This window comes from Dendrobates tinctorius, unplaced genomic scaffold, assembly GCF_039654945.1.
Source record: "Dendrobates tinctorius isolate UK_male_01 unplaced genomic scaffold, ASM3965494v1 ptg000046l, whole genome shotgun sequence".
NCBI lineage: Eukaryota > Metazoa > Chordata > Amphibia > Anura > Dendrobatidae > Dendrobates > Dendrobates tinctorius.
Window position 1 is genome coordinate 37494494 of NW_027361714.1, and position 16593 is coordinate 37511086.

Sequence of the window (16593 nt, forward strand, 5' to 3'; positions counted from 1 at the left end):
GTGTTGGTAATATTTTTAGCAGGGTTTTCTCGGATTGCAGACAGCAGCTTTTCTGTCCTGTCCTTTTTAGTTAGCTTGGGCCCCATCGTTTGCTAAACCTATCTTTCTATCTGTGTTAGTGTTTTCATCTCGTTTCACCGTCATTATATGTTGGGGGCTGCCCATTGCTTTGGGGTCTGCTCTGGGGCAGTCATTTTTCCCCTTTTCTTTCTTTAGGCTTATTTAGATCTCTGGCTGTGATGAGGTGTCTAGGATCATCGTAGGAACACTCCTACTGCTAGTTGTGTAATCGGATTAGGGGTCTGCAATCCGCTAGTTTCCAACCTCTCTGATTTTCTGGGCTGAGCTTGTGTTTTGTTTTTTCCTCCTCGGTGACTCAATCATAACAGTCTACACCATCAGAGATGGCTCCAGTCAGCAGGAGGCAACGTTTCCGTCAGATGGTGACAGACTACATGTCTTGCCCTCTCAGAGTACTCCCAGACGGCTCTTCCCCCTTCAAGTTTTGGGTCTCTAAGCTGGATACATGGCCAGAGATTAGCCAGTATGCATTGGAGGTGCTGGCTTGCCCTGCTGCTAGTGTATTATCGGAACGCGTCTTTAGTGCCGCAAGTGGTGTACTAACAGACCGTCGCATGCGACTATCTTCCGATTACGTTGACCGGCTTACTATTCTGAAAATGAACAAGGCCTGGATCTCGCCGGAATTTGCCAGTCCTCTTCCAGAATAAATAATTGGTTGGCAACAGTATCCAGGTCTCCTGTTGTGTTCATGTTTCTACCACCTGAACTGTAATCCCTGGGCTACAACACCGCCAGTTGTTGCTCAGAAGTGCAGTCTGCACAGAGAAAAACACTAGCTCCTGCGTTAGTGGGGTTCAGTAATGCCAGCTGCTCCCCTGCTGTGTGTCCGGCAATATCTCCTGCTCCCTCCACATTCATCCCAACATCAGATATTAAACTTGCTCCAATTAGGCCTTAGCCTACTCCATGATTGACCCTTGGCTCCAACACTGCCAGTTGTTGCTCAGAAGTGCCATCTGCACAGAGAAAAACACTAGCTCCTGTGTTAGTGGGGTTTAGTAACGTCAGCTGCTCCCCTGCTTTGTGTCCGGCAATATCTCCTGCTCCCTCCACATTCACACTACAACTGATTTTAAACTTGCTCCAATTAGGCCTCAGCCTACTCCATGATTGACCCTGGGCTCCAACACCGCCAGTTGCTGCTCAGAAGTGCCATCTGCACAGAGAAAAACACTAGCTCCTGTGTTAGTGGGGTTCAGTAACGCCAGCTGCTCCCCTGCTGTGTGTCCGGCAATATCTCCTGCTCTCTCCACATTCACACTACAACTGATTTTAAACTTGCTCCAATTAGGCCTCAGCCTACTCCATGATTGACCCTGGGCTCCAATACTGCCAGTTGCTGCTCAGAAGTGCCATCTGCACAGAGAAAAACACTAGCTCCTGTGTTAGTGGGATTCAGTAACGCCAGCTGCTCCCCTGCTGTGTGTCCGGCAATATCTCCTGCTCCCTCCACATTCACACTACAACTGATTTTAAACTTGCTCCAATTAGGCCTCAGCCTACTCCATGATTGACCCTGGGCTCCAATACCGCCAGTTGCTGCTCAGAAGTGCCGTCTGCACAGAGAAAAACACTAGCTCCTGTGTTAGTGGGGTTCAGTAACGCCAGCTGCTCCCCTGCTGTGTGTCCGGCAATATCTCCTGCTCCCTCCACATTCACACTACAACTGATTTTAAACTTGCTCCAATTAGGCCTCTGGCTCCACTCTGTCTCTAGTATTTACCCTGGGCTCTAACACCACCAGTTGCTGCTCAGAAGTGCCATCTGCACAGTCAACATATGCTCCAGTGTTATTGGGGTTCAGTAATGTCAGCTGATCCCCAGCTGTGTGTCCGATAATTTCTCCTGCTCTGTCCACACTCACACAACTACAGATTTTAAACTTGCTCCAATTAGGCCTCTGTCTCCACTCTGTTTGTAGCATTTACCCTGGGTTCCAGCACCGCCAGCTGGTTCCCGGAAGTGTCTTTGGCATGGGTACTCCCTCCTCCCAGCCTGGTTCCAGCACGCCAGCTGTTTCCGGGTAGTGTCAATGTCACTTTGCCTCCAAAACTTTGTCCTGTCGTGTTGCGGTCGGGTTAGCCGGCTCTATGGTGCCTGCAGTTTAGGTGCTTCCTATGTGGGCTGCGGGATCTGGCAATAAAGGCTGGTTCCATAGTGCCAATATGACAAGCACCCCCTGTAGGACTGTGGGTTTTGGTAACTGCGGCCAGCTTGCGGCCTTGCAACTTTGTTTTTCATGGGTACCTTCTGCTACCCATCCGGGTTCCAGTACCGTCAACTGGTTTTCGGCAGTGCCTTTGGCTTAGGTGCCTCCTTCTCGGTATCCGAGTTCCAGCAACGTCTGCTGGTCCTTGGTAGTGCTTTCTGGCACAGGTACCTCCTGCTTAGTAACTGGGTTCCAGTACCATCAGCTGGTCCTCGGTAGTGCCATTGGCTCTTGTTCCTTCTGCTGCCCCTCCTGGTTCCAGCACCGTCAGCTGGTCCTCAGTAGTTCCATTAGCTCTTGTAGCTTCTGCTACCCATCCGGGTTCCTGTACCATCAGCTGGTACTCGGCAGTGCCTTTGGCTTAGGTGCCTCCTTCTCGGTATCCGAGTTCCAGCAACGTCTGCTGATCCTTGGTAGTGCTTTCTGGCACAGGTACCTCCTGCTTAGTAACCGTGTTCCAGCACCGTCAGATGGTCCTCGGTAGTTCCTTTGGCTATAGTAGCTTCTGCTACCCCTCCGGTTTCCAGCACCGTCAGCTGGTTCTCGGCAGTGCCTTTGGCTTAGGTGCCTCCATCTTGGTATCCGAGTTCCAGCAACGTCTGCTGGTCCTTGGTAGTGCTTTCTGGCACAGGTACGTCCTGCTTAGTAACCGTATTTCAGCACCGTCAGCTGGTCCTCGGTAGTTCCATTGGCTCTTGTAGCTTCTGCTACCCCTCCGGTTTCCAGCACCGTCAGCTCGTTCTCGGCAGTGCCTTTGGCTTAGGTGCCTCCATCTCGGTATCCAAGTTCCAGCAATGTCTGCTGGTCCTTGGTAGTGCTTTCTGGCACAGGTACCTCCTGCTTAGTAACCGTGTTCCAGCACCGTCAGATGGTCCTCGGTAGTTCCATTGGCTCTTGTTCGTTCTGCTGCCCCTCAGGGTTCCAGCACCGTCAGCTGGTCCTCGGTAGTTCCATTGGCTCTTGTAGCTTCTGCTACCCCTCCGGTTTCCAGCACCATCAGTTGGTTCTCGGCAGTGCCTTTGGCTTAGGTGCCTCCATCTCGATATCCGAGTTCCAGCAACGTCTGCTGGTCCTTCGTAGTGTTTTCTAGCACAGGTACCTCCTGCTTAGTAACCGGGTTACAGTACCATCAGATGGTCCTCGGTAGTTCCTTTGGCTATAGTAGCTTCTGCTACCCCTCCGGGTTTCCAGCACCGTCAGCTGGTTCTCGGCAGTGCCTTTGGCTTAGGTGCCTCCATCTTGGTATCTGAGTTCCAGCAACGTCTGCTGGTCCTTGGTAGTGCTTTCTAGCACAGGTACCTCCTGCTTAGTAACTGGGTTCCAGTACCATCAGCTGGTCCTCGGTAGTGCCATTGGCTCTTGTTCCTTCTGCTACCCATCCGGGTTCCAGTACCGTCAGCTCGTTCTCGGCAGTGCCTTTGGCTTAGGTGCCTCCATCTTGGTATCCAAGTTCCAGCAATGTCTGCTGATCCTTGGTAGTGCTTTCTGGCACAGGTACCTCCTGCTTAGTAACCGTGTTCCAGCACCGTCAGATGGTCCTCGGTAGTTCCATTGGCTATAGTAGCTTCTGCTACCCCTCCGGTTTCCAGCACCGTCAGCTCGTTCTTGGCAGTGCCTTTGGCTTAGGTGCCTCCATCTCGGTATCCAAGTTCCAGCAATGTCTGCTGGTCCTTGGTAGTGCTTTCTGGCACAGGTACCTCCTGCTTAGTAACCATGTTCCAGCACCGTCAGCTGGTCCTCAGTAGTGCCATTGGCTCTTGTTCGTTCTGCTGCCCCTCAGGGTTCCAGCACCGTCAGCTGGTCCTCGGTAGTTCCATTGGCTCTTGTAGCTTCTGCTACCCCTCCGGTTTCCAGCACCATCAGTTGGTTCTCGGCAGTGCCTTTGGCTTAGGTGCCTCCATCTCGATATCCGAGTTCCAGCAACGTCTGCTGGTCCTTCGCAGTGTTTTCTAGCACAGGTACCTCCTGCTTAGTAACCGGGTTCCAGTACCGTCAGCTGGTCCTCGGTAGTGCCATTGGCTCTTGTTCCTTCTGCTGCCGCTCCGGGTTCCAGCACCGTCAGCTGGTTCTCAGCAGTGCCTTTGGCTTAGGTGCCTCCATCTTGGTATCTGAGTTCCAGCAACGTCTGCTGGTCCTTGGTAGTGCTTTCTAGCACAGGTACCTCCTGCTTAGTAACTGGGTTCCAGTACCATCAGCTGGTCCTCGGTAGTGCCATTGGCTCTTGTTCCTTCTGCTACCCATCCGGTTTCCAGTACCGTCAGCTGGTTCTCGGCTGTTCCTCAGCCTTCTTGTACCTTCTGCTACATTTCCAAGTTCAAGTTTTTTAAATGCTTTTTGGTAATCACTCTGGATCTCCCTGACGACGACCCTGAAGGTGACGACCCTGAAGACCAGCCCGAAGAAGACGACACCTAAGACAATGACCCTGAAGACGACGACCCTGAAGACGACGACCCCAAAGACGACGACCCTGAAGACCACCCCAGAGACCAAAAAGATGACCCTGAAGAAGATGACCAAGAGGACAAAGAACATGAAGACAACCACCAAGATGCAGAACAACAAGTGACAGAAGACCAAGAAGCAGAAGAACAAAAAGCAGAAGAACATTAAGCATAAGACTAAAAATCAGAGCAAAAGATATTATCTAAATTATAAGCAGAAGAAGACTAAGCAGTGTATGGGGGTGAGTCCGTTCCTCCTCGTGGTGCCCCTGGAAAATGCCTGCTGCTGCAGGCCAAACTGAACGCGGACAAATCCTGTTGTAAATCTTTTGTGACAGGCAGAACGGAAAGTGTAATCTTCAAACTTTTATAGATAACAACTGCAGGAATGCCTGTCACAAATAAGAATGTGATGAAGAAGAAGAATAGGAAGAAGATGAAGAAGTAGAATATGAAGAAGAATAATAGTTGAATAAGAAGAATATGAAGAATGTAAAAAAAAAAGAATAATAGTAAGAAGGTGAAGAAGAAGAAGATGAATAAGGTGAAGAAGAAGTTGATGAAAAAGCTGCTGCTGCTGAGGATCATGAAAGAGAAAGAGTGGGAGAAGTAAAAAAGAAGGTGAAGAGCATGGAAGTAGTGAAACATACATATCTGACAAAATATAAAAAAGGTTAACATAGTCAATATCTTTGTAACTCCGAACGTCTTAAAAAAAAAAAATATTCCTGCTATTCCATTTGATTGGGCTAAACCTCTATGCCTATAATGTCTCCTCCACCTCCCCAATACATTCTGCATTATTCTTAGTTGTTTTTCTTCATGTAGAATTAACCTACAAGGAAAGAAAGGGTTTATTTTAATTCCGATATTTCTGTCCCATTGATTTGCATTGGTTTCCTGTATAGGAATCGGCGATATCCGATACTTTTTGGGTATCGGTCCGATCCAATCCGATATTTCACGATATCGGAAGGTATCGCTCAACACTATTCATCAGACAACCCAAAGCTTTGAAACGTTTCAGTATGTTCTCCATGATGGACTTAATCTTTGGCTCTTTACTGTTATCTAGAAATTTCTTAATAACTTCTTTAAAAGAATCTAGAGCCCCTTTCTCTACAGTTTTCATTTTTGTTTTGAATGTGTTGTCTTTCATAAGTTTCCTGATATCCAGAACCACAAAAACACCTTCCTTCAGTTTTTCTTCAAACAGTCCCTGAAACTTGGTACGCAAGTACTTAAAAGTCTCTCTTTTCGGTAGAGCTTTCACAAACAGCTTCGTCAGTCCAAGCTTAATGTGGAATGGTGACAGGAGAACTTTAGTGGGATCAACTAAACTTTCCACAGCTCTGTTCCTGAGTCCAGGTTGCAAAGATGCTCACGTTGACCAACTTTTTTGGCTTCAGTGATGAGTCCAATCCCGGCTATCCCATTCATTCTAAAAGCATGCTGCCGAAGAAGCAAATAGAGAACTTTCAGATCAACATATATTGATCACCCTTGATCTTCGTAGTTAAGTTTCTTGAAAATAAAGTCGAAATTCACATAGTTTTCTTTCAAGTGCACAGAATGCCCTACAGGCACTGAAGAATACTTTCACACTTTTTTTGATCAATCAATAAAGAGTCTTCTGTCTCTCACATTGTACTGATTGTTCAATTTTTCCATCAGCCTAGGAACATTGCTGCAATACACTAGAGCACCGTCTTCAGAAAAGTATGGAAGGAATTCCTTTTCTCTGCTTCTGTACCGTGAAAAACAGGTACCGGGAGCTAGAAGATTCTTTTCCTTTAGTCTAGAGCCTAAAGGTACTGCAGAATGCTTAGGACGATCAAAGTCCCTGACTAAATCAATTATTTTGAGCTGTGAAAAAAGCTGTGGCTCATTGGGACAAGTGTGAAAGTCTTTGTCAGAATCCTGCTCTTCATCTTCTGAATCGGGTCAATTTCTCTAGAGGTGAATTGGAAAGTATTCGTGGTCAGTGATGTACAGGGTGAATGGCTGACAGAAGGTCCAGGTACATAATCACCTTCTTATTTTTAAGGTTGAATCCCTCCATGTTGCAGGAACAAAATTATCAGTCATCACTATGATTTTGCGGTTCCCTCCAGATTATAGGCATGCCAAAAGAAAGCTTTTTCTTCCCTTTGGATCACCGTGATAGTTCTTCTACACAAAAGAGAACACATTACATGTGGATCCCACAACTTGTCCTGATCACCTAGTTTTACACAACCGAAGTATGAACAATACACTTTTCTAATGAAGTCCATAATGTTCCTTTGTTGTTTCTTCACTACAAAACAACCGCAAATGTAGCAAAGGTTGTCAGCAGAATAAAGACACCCACTTGTAGCCATTTCTTTCACGTTCTTAGAAACTTAAGCTTAATCCACCTCAACCACTAAATACTGAATGGAATTGTGATAAGCACACCTCCACACTGTTATGAACTCTGTCTAAAAGAAAATTTGGTCTTTGTGCCCCACAGAAACCAATCACATTGCACTCCCCTTATTCCCAGAGCCATAACTTTTTTATTTTTCCGTCAATATGGCCATGTGAGGGCTTGTTATTTGTGGGACAAGTTGTACTTTTGAACGACACCATTGGTGTTACCATATCCTTTACTAAAAAACGGATAAAACATTTCAAGTGCTGTGAAATTACAAAAAAAGTGCAATTCCACAATTTTTTTAATTTTTTTTTTTTACCATGCTTACTAAATGCTAAAACTGACATGTCATTATGATTCTAAAAGTCATTATGAGTTCATAGACACCAAACATGTCTAGGTTCTTTTTTATTTAAGTGGTGAAAAAAATCCAAAGTTTGTTAAAAAAATTGTGTCATTTTCTGAGACCCATAGTGTCTCCATTTTTCTTGATCTCAGCTTGGTTGAAGATTTATTTTTTGTATGCCAAGCTGACATTTTTAATGATACCATTTTAGTTTAGATAGGATCTTTTGATCGCCTGTTATTACCGTATATACTCGTGTATAAGCAGAGATTTTCAGCCCATTTTTTTTGGCTGAAAGTCTCCCTCTCGGCTTATACGCCAGTCATATACTGGGGGGGTGGGCGGGGGAGGGGGAGCCGGGGTGTCAGAGACCATACTCACCTCTCCTGGCATTTCTCTGCAATCCCTGCATCTCCCTCTACCGTCTGCTTCCTGCATTCAGCGGTCACGTGGTACCGCTCATTAAACTCATGAATATGTGCATATTTAATGAGCAGGACCACGTGACCATCTGAATGCAGGAAGCAGACGGCAGAGGGAGACGCAGGGGCTGCCGCTGCAGAGAAGACCTTGCACTAGGAGAGGTGAGTATGACGGGGGCAGAGTGATATTCACCTGTCCCCGTTCCAAGCCATGCACCGCTGTGTCTCCGGGTCCTCCTGCTGTGAAGGCACAGGGCACGATGTCGTAGTCAGTGCACGCACTCTGCTGTCAATGCAGGGGACACAGCGGTGCATGGCTTGGAACGGGGACAGTTGAATATCGCCACTGCCAGGGGCTCAGGACACAGGCACCTGGCCCACAGAGACGGAGAGGGGAGTATGTCATTTATTTTTTTTATTGCAGCAGCAAATAAGGGCTATTTTTGGAGCATCTTAAGGGGCAGCATTAACCCTTGTGGAGCAGCATATGAGGGGTATTTATGGGGCAGCATTAACCCTTGTGGAGCAGCATATGGGGGTATTTATGGGGCAGCATTAACCCTTGTGCAGCAGCATATTATGGGGGGTATTTATGGGGCAGCATTAACCCTTGTGCAGCAGTATATTATGGGGGAATTTATGGGGCAGCATTAACCCTTGTGGAGCAGCATATGGGGGGTATTTATGGGGCAGCATTAACCCTGGTGCAGCAGCATATTATGGGGGTATTTATGGAGCATCTTATGGGGCAGCATTAACCCTTGTGCAGCAGCATATTATGGGGGTATTTATGGAGCATCTTCTTGGGCCAGCATTAACCCTTGTGCAGCAGCAAATGGGGGGGTTTTATCTATGGAGTATCTTCTTGGACCACCGTTAACTCTCGGCTTATACGCGAGTCAATAAGTTTTCCCAGTTTTTTGTGGCTAAATTAGGGGGGTCGAGTCGGCTTATACACGAGTATATACGGTGCATTTTAATTCAATGTTGTGGCAACCAAAAAAAGTAATTCTGGCATTTTGACTTCTCTTCTCGTTACACCGTTTAGCAATCGGGTTAATTCTTTTTTTATATTGATAGATTGGGCAATTCTGAACGCGGCAATACCAAATATGTGTTTGTTTGAGTTTGTTATTGTTTTATTTTGAATGGGGCGAAAGGGGGGTGATTTAAACTTTTATATATTTTTTATTTTCTTAATATTTTTAAAAACTTTTTTTTTTCTTTTGGCATGCTTCAATAGTCTCCATGGGAGATTAAAAGCAGCCACAACCTGATCGGCTCTGCTACATACATGAAATGGTCAGATCACTTGTATGTAGCAGTATTATTCCCTTGCTAGGAGCGCCATCCAGCAGGCGGTGCTCACAGCAATCCGGCATTCACAACCATAGAGGTCTGCAGGAGACCTCTGTTTGTCATGCCAACCCATCAGTGACCGTGATCGCGTGACGAGGGTCACCGATGGGCAGATTTCCGGCACCATTGTCGGAATCACATATTAAATGCTGCTGTCAGAGTTTGACAGCAGAATTTAGCGGGTTAATAGCCACAGATTGATTGCGATTCCATCTGTGGCTGTTCCAGGCACATGTCAGCTGTTCCAAACAGCTGACATGTGCTGGGAAAGATGTGGGCTCACCGCAGGAGCCCACATCAAAGGGGGAGACAAGACATGCGCGGTACTAGTACGGTGCATGTGGTGAATGGGTTAATTTCTTTTTACTCCTGAGGTAATGAGGTAAAATGAAAAATTTGCTGATTGTCTGCTATTGACACCGCCACATTCTTTGGAAGCTGGGTTAAGAAAATCTTCTTTGCCCACAGCAACCGATTGCACACAGTGTCCAGTCTAATGACACCAAAATCATCCACCAAAGGCTTCACAAAGAGGTCAAAGTATGGTACAAGAAAAAGCCTAGGGAGTCAGTGTTTGTAAAAAAAACTGTATGTGATGGACTTTTTTTTTATATCTTTACTGAGTTTAGCGATCGAAAGTATATAAAAATTACCTCTTACTTTTCAAACAATTCTACCCTTGCAGTCCTGTGTAATCTAATCACTTTTCTGCTATACTTCAATTAAAAATTCCCTACCTTTCTTTCTCTACTCTGATTTCCTGTCTGCTTTTTTCTTCACTTTCAATTACCTTGTGTTTGAGAATCACTAGGGAATGCTGAGATACTAAAACTGAGTCATCAGGAGTCTGGAACTGCGGTCACTGCCACAACTGCTGTACCCACCCCGAAATGAATCATCATCAGTGACATCCTTGTTAGGGATTTAGCAAGTCCCTGCTCTATTGAGGATGCACCAGTTGTCAATTTCCACACATGCTTAGAATACACTCACTGCGTCATTTTACTTTGGCTGCTCACTGACGTTGCTCTCCCTCCCCGGGACTAAACATAAGTGATGAGTCAACAAGAGAGTGCACTGTCAGTGCACATTGACATGGAGAGAACACAGCAAACAGGGAGAACAGAGGTCACTGCCCTGAAATGGGATGTCTGCTTTGGAGCTCTCTCCTTTTCAATGCACACGGACAATTTGTTCTCTTGTTGGCTCATTACTTTTTTTTAGAGGTAGCAATGGAGGGCAATTTTAGTGAGCATTCAAGGGAGCATACTGAGTATGCATTGGAATTGACAGCCAGTGCATGCTCAGTAGAGCAGGGACTAGCCCAGACCTTCCTTCAAACAGATTAGGCTAATTTCACATTAGCGTTTTTTTGCGCAGCGCATCGTGCTCAATAGAAACGCATGTAAAAACGCATCATGCATCTTTGCATGCATTTGCGTTTTTTATGCGCATTCGTTCTCTAGAGGTTAAAACCAGTGTCTACACATTTTTACGCCAAAAACGCATGCGCACGAAAACGCAGACGAACGCATGTCCATGCGCACGCCTGCATTCCCATAGACTGTAATGCGTTATTTTGTCGCATTCTGTGCGCAAGCATGCGCATGCGGTTTTTTTATGCCTTTCAGCAGACCCAAAAATGCAACAGGTTGCGTCTGGCGCGTCTAGGCGCACACCTTGAAAAAACGCATGTGCACGAAAACGCATATGAACGCGTGCAAACGCAATACCATGCGCACGCCATGTTAAACATAGGTACGCATGACACAGGCTCATGGATGCACACGATGTGCTGTGCAAAAAACGCTAATGTGAAACCAGCCTTACACCGATGACCGTTTGTTTCAGGGTGGAGATCGCAGCTGTGGCAGTTGCCGCATCCGAGGCCCCCTGATGACATGCCATTTGAGTATCCCAACATGGTAAACAATGTCAATGGGCCAAACACTAATGTAACTTAGATCCAAAACACTGATAAACCATGATCTGTGTTTTTACATACATGAAAAATCACGGCTGTTGAATGAGGCCTTTTGCTTTAGATCAGTGTTCCCCAACTCCAGTCCTCAAGAGCCACAAACAGGTCATGGTGTCAGGAATTCCCTTAAAATTGCACAAGTGAGATCTGCTCACCAGCACAGGGAATAATTCCACCACCTGGGAGATACTAAGGAAATCCCTAAAACCTGACCTGTTGGTGGCTTTTGAGGACCGGAGTTGGGGAATACTGCCTTAGATGATGCTTTGGGTTACTTATTGGAAACTTGCAAATTAATTAGACAAACATCCAATTGAATGTATTGGACTTGCAATGATTTGGTGTAGTATTTCAAGATTTGCGACGCCAATTTGAATTTTGCCAGGGGCCACAATCTGTCATAGGCCACATTCACATGTTCAATATTTGGTCAGTATTTTACATCAGTGTTTGTAAGTCCAAATCAGAAGTGGAACAATCAGAGGAAAAGTATAATAGAAACACTTCACCACTTCTGTATTTATCACCCACTCCTGGTTTTGGCTTAGAAATGCTGAGGTAAAATACTGACCAAATACCGAACATGGACTAAAGCTGACACTGACAACATAAATGTCAGGGAGATGTTGTGAGTACTTCAATGGATTCTCGACTGGAGTAGGGTTTTAAATGCCAGTTGCTGTATAACAGGCCTGGTAGCTGCCCTGTATGGAACAGTCTTTCTCTATACACCTTCACCTGAAGTGGGATGAACATGTTCGTCACATGTTGGGAAAGAGTTAAATAGCTCCATATATATCATCCCTCTGGAGCCATGTGAATAAGACATGAGGTTATATTGCTAACAGGAGTTCATTTGTCTATTCAGTTAAAATAACAATGAATATTACGTTGGGATAAAATACTTATTAACTTAATAGAGTTGCATCTTCTCGCCCAACTACTTGCACCATGACCCATTTCCGTCACATCTCCTCCAGTCCCTGTCCCCTGCTGTCACCCCTCACCTAACTAAAATATTTAACCTCTCTCTCTCTTCTGGTATTGTTCCCTCCTCATTTAAGCATGCCATCATACATCCACTACTTAAAAAACCATCCCTCGATCAAAACTGTGCCGCTAACTATAGACCTGTCTCTAATCTTCCCTTCATCTCTAAACTCCTGGAACGTCTGGTCCACTCCCGTCTTATCCGCTATCTCTCAGAAAACTCTGTTCTCGACCCTCTCCAATCCGGTTTCCGCTCTTTACACTCCACTGAAACTGCCCTCACCAAAGTCTCTAATGATCTGCTAACAGCTAAATCAAATGGTCATTACTCCATGCTAATTCTCTTGGATCTCTCTGCAGCATTCGACACTGTGGATCATCAGCTCCTCCTCACTATGCTCCGTTCCATTGGCCTCAAGGACACTGTTCTCTCCTGGTTCTCCTCCTATCTCTCCGACCGCTCCTTTACTGTATCTTTTGCCGGTTCCTCCTCCTCTCACCTTCCCCTTACTGTTGGGGTCCCCCAAGGATCAGTTCTAGGCCCCCTCCTCTTCTCCTTGTACACTGCCCCTATTGGTCAAACAATCAGTAGATTTGGTTTCCAGTACCATCTCTATGCTGATGACACCCAATTATACGCTTCTTCTCCTGACATCACGCCAGCCTTTCTAGAAAACACCGGCGATTGTCTAAACGCTGTGTCTAACATCATGTCCTCACTATATCTGAAACTGAACCTGTCAAAGACTGAACTCCTGGTGTTTCCTCCCTCTGCTAATGTACCTATACCCGACATTGCCATTTCTGTGTGTGGTTCCACTATTACTCCCCAGCAACAGGCCCGCTGTCTTGGGGTCATACTTGATTCCGAGCTTTCCTTTGCCCCCCACATTCAATCAGTGGCTCGCTCTTGTCATCTGCACCTCAAAAACATTTCTAGAATTCGACCTTTTCTTACTTTTGACTCTGCAAAAACTCTTACTGTTTCTCTTATTCATTCTCGTCTGGACTATTGTAACTCTCTTCTAATCAGTCTCCCTCTTACCAAACTCTCCCCTCTCCAATCTGTCTTGAATGCTGCAGCCAGGATAATATTCCTCACCAATCGTTACACCGATGCCTCTACCTTGTGCCAGTCATTACACTGGCTACCCATCCACTCCAGAATTCAGTATAAACTTATTACCCTCACCCACAAAGCCCTCCATGGCTCAGCACCACCCTACATCTCCTCCCTTGTTTCAGTATACCAACCTACCCGCGCCCTCCGTTCTGCTGATGACCTGAGGTTAGCATCCTCAATAGTCAGAACCTCCCACTCCCGTCTCCAAGTCTTTACACGCGCCGCGCCAATTCTTTGGAATGTACTTCCCAGGTCAATACGATTAGTCCCCAATCCCCAAAATTTTAAGCGTGCCCTGAAAACGCATTTATTCATACTGGCCTATCGCCTCTACACATTAACCTAATCTATCCCTGTGTGGCACAGCCAAAAGTTTTACCATAACCAGATTTCCCGCATCATGTTCCCACATGCTTTATGCATCCATTAGCCCTCTGTGTCTGTACTGTTGCACACTTAACATTATGGCTGGTCCATACAATCAGGGCAATTGTTACCACCCACCTTTCGTGTCTACCTCTTTCCGCATAGACTGTAAGCTTGCGAGCAGGGCCCTCTTTCCTCTTGGTATTTGTTATAATCTACTGTATGTGATTATTGTTATGCTGTAATGTCTATTGTCTGTACAAATCCCCTCTGAAATGTAAAGTGCTGCGGAATATGTCGGCGCTATAAAAATAAAATTTATTATTATTATTAAATGTTAAAATTTTAAACTTTGCACAGAAATAGAGCAAGCATGTTATGATATAAACTGAAGAATATATGCCTAATGTCATTAGGTGAGCAATCATATAGCATCTATTCAAGGCTATATGTCATAAAGATGGCCAAACTGCTATGTAGCCCTTAGATCAAGGGTCCCCGATCTGTAGCTCGAGATATGTAGTTCATGGCTGTTTCCTAGACCTTGTGCTAATGCACCATGTTGGCAAGCAGATATGAAGAGAAGGTCTCCAGATGGTGACTTTTGTGAGTTGCCCCGCACAGAAGAGCAATTCTCGAAGTGCATTTTCTGTTGAGGGGTGGGGTGGATAAATATGGTATTCTGGAGTTAGGAACATACTATTGGTTAGAGGAGTGTTGAAGCTGGATGAAATGTTTTGGTGATAGTTATTCATTGAAGAATTATGAATAGGGTTAAAGTGGGAAACACTGGATATAAGAATACTGCCTATAAGGGAGGGTGGTACAAGGTGCATAATGAGGGGAAGTTTTGGATGTTATTATACTGGTAATCGGGGCTCTGGGTGACAAGTGGGTGGGCGTGATGTATGTGGCTCATGACTATCTCGCAAAACAAAATGTGGCTCTTAAGGTAAGACAGTTTGGGGACCACTGCATTAGATACACTTGGCTGAAACTGTGTTAGTTTGTTCATATTTGTTATTGAGGAATGAGTACATGCTCGGAACTCTGCACTAAGGACCTGCATTGTCAGAAGAAAGGGGGTGTAACATGCGAGATATAAGAGGAGGACTAGATCAAGGTTTCGCTAATAAATGGAACAGAAAATCTATAAATAAATAATAAATGTAAAAGGTACAGGATTTTCTGTACGTTCCTGAAACAAAATTCCTTAAGAGAACATAACATTTTTGTTTCACAATGTCTTATACCCAAAGTAGAAAATGGATGATCTTCTGAGAAACACAGAGAAAATGTTTTTGCATGTTTCTAAGTTTCAAATTTTATGTGAGACGAATTAACATGAATAAGTTGTAGATTAGGGCACAGATACTTTTTTTAATCTTTGTTCATTTTCTATGTTTAGCGTTCTCTTTTAATTGATCTTACTTGGGTCAATTTGCAGCAAATCCTCAGAAATGTTACTATCTGCATGTGCTGTGCCTGGGATGGTAAATTAAATAAATTTGACAGAACCAAGAATTATTTCCTTGTACACCATATACAGTACATCAGAATTTACAGATTTTCTGCCACGCTGTTTAAGGAATAAAATAAAAGGGACTACACACACCTCTTCCAAACATTCCATAGTGCAGTGTCCTTCGGAGCTGAATGCAGGCATACCTGGTGGAATCATGTGATATAGGCTGACCCAGATGCCTGCTTCTAACACACCAGCATCATATTTTCGTATATGGGGTGTATAGTGCAGCTTAATTCCCGAACTGTCTATAAACCCTAAAATGAACAGAAAGACAAGTTTTAGCCCTGCAAATCCACTAATATCATACAGAATGTACGACTAAAGAAATGAAACGTACTAAAATTTCTACAACTTTCTAAACAGATAAAATGAAATATTGACAAAATGTTAAACAGTAGAAATTTTGGATTATACAGAGAAGACTTTTAGCAATGTTGGTATGGTACTTTACTTATAGAATTTATAGATTACTACATGCAACATGGATTATATTTATACAGCGGGTAAAATGTATTGAACACGTCACCAATTTTCTAAGTATGTTTCTAAAGGTTCTATTTTTATGAAATTCTCACCAGATGTTGGTAAGAAGTCATCCAATCCACACAGGCAAAGAAATCAATCTATAGATGTCCATACATTAAGTATATGTAATAATGAGAAATTACACAGAGCAGAGAGTAAGTATTAAGTTTGCCAATTGAAGGTTACTTAATACTTCTCACAAAAGCTTTTCTTGGGGATGACAGCTTCAATATGCCTCCTGTATGGAGAAACTAGTCACATGAATTGCTCAGGTGTGAATTTGGCCCATTCTTCAATACAAATACCCTTCAAATCCTGAAGGATTCATGGTCTCCTTCTATGAACTCTGAGCTTTAAGGGCCTGTCACACTAAGCGATATCGCTAGCAATATCGCTATAACGTCACTGGTTTTTGTGACGTAGCAGCGATATTGCTAGCGATATCGCTATGTCTGATACTTACCTACGACCCGCTCCCCCGCTGGTTATCACTGATCGCGTGAGAACGTCCAGGACTGTTTCTCGTCGTCTGCTTCCTACTGTGATGACGAGCGACGCGTGGACGCGGGCGGGAGGACGTCAGGATCGGCTCGTCTGACATGTAAGTAGCGACCCCCGATCCCTGCGATGTCGCTGGTGAGATCTGCCTGTGTGGCAGCTCACTAGCAACCACTTAGCGATGTACCAGATATCCTGACCGCGTCATATCGCTGGTCGGGATCGCTGGTACATCGCTAAGTGTGACAGTACCCTTAGTTCCCACCAGAAATGTTCTATTGGATTTAGGTCAGGTGATTGGCTGAGACATTTTAGCAGCT

General features: G+C 44.9%; 1 protein-coding gene across 4 annotated transcripts in view; it reads right to left on the bottom strand.

Moving 5' to 3' along the window:
* MOXD1 (monooxygenase DBH like 1) overlaps positions 1-16593 on the bottom strand; it is a 306903-nt gene that overhangs the window by 99080 nt on the left and 191230 nt on the right. For all 4 annotated transcript variants that reach the window (XM_073575826.1, XM_073575827.1, XM_073575825.1 and 1 more), the window contains one exon: positions 15338-15504. In XM_073575826.1, coding sequence (XP_073431927.1) covers positions 15338-15504 — 167 coding nt within the window. The remainder of the gene's footprint in view (positions 1-15337; positions 15505-16593) is intronic.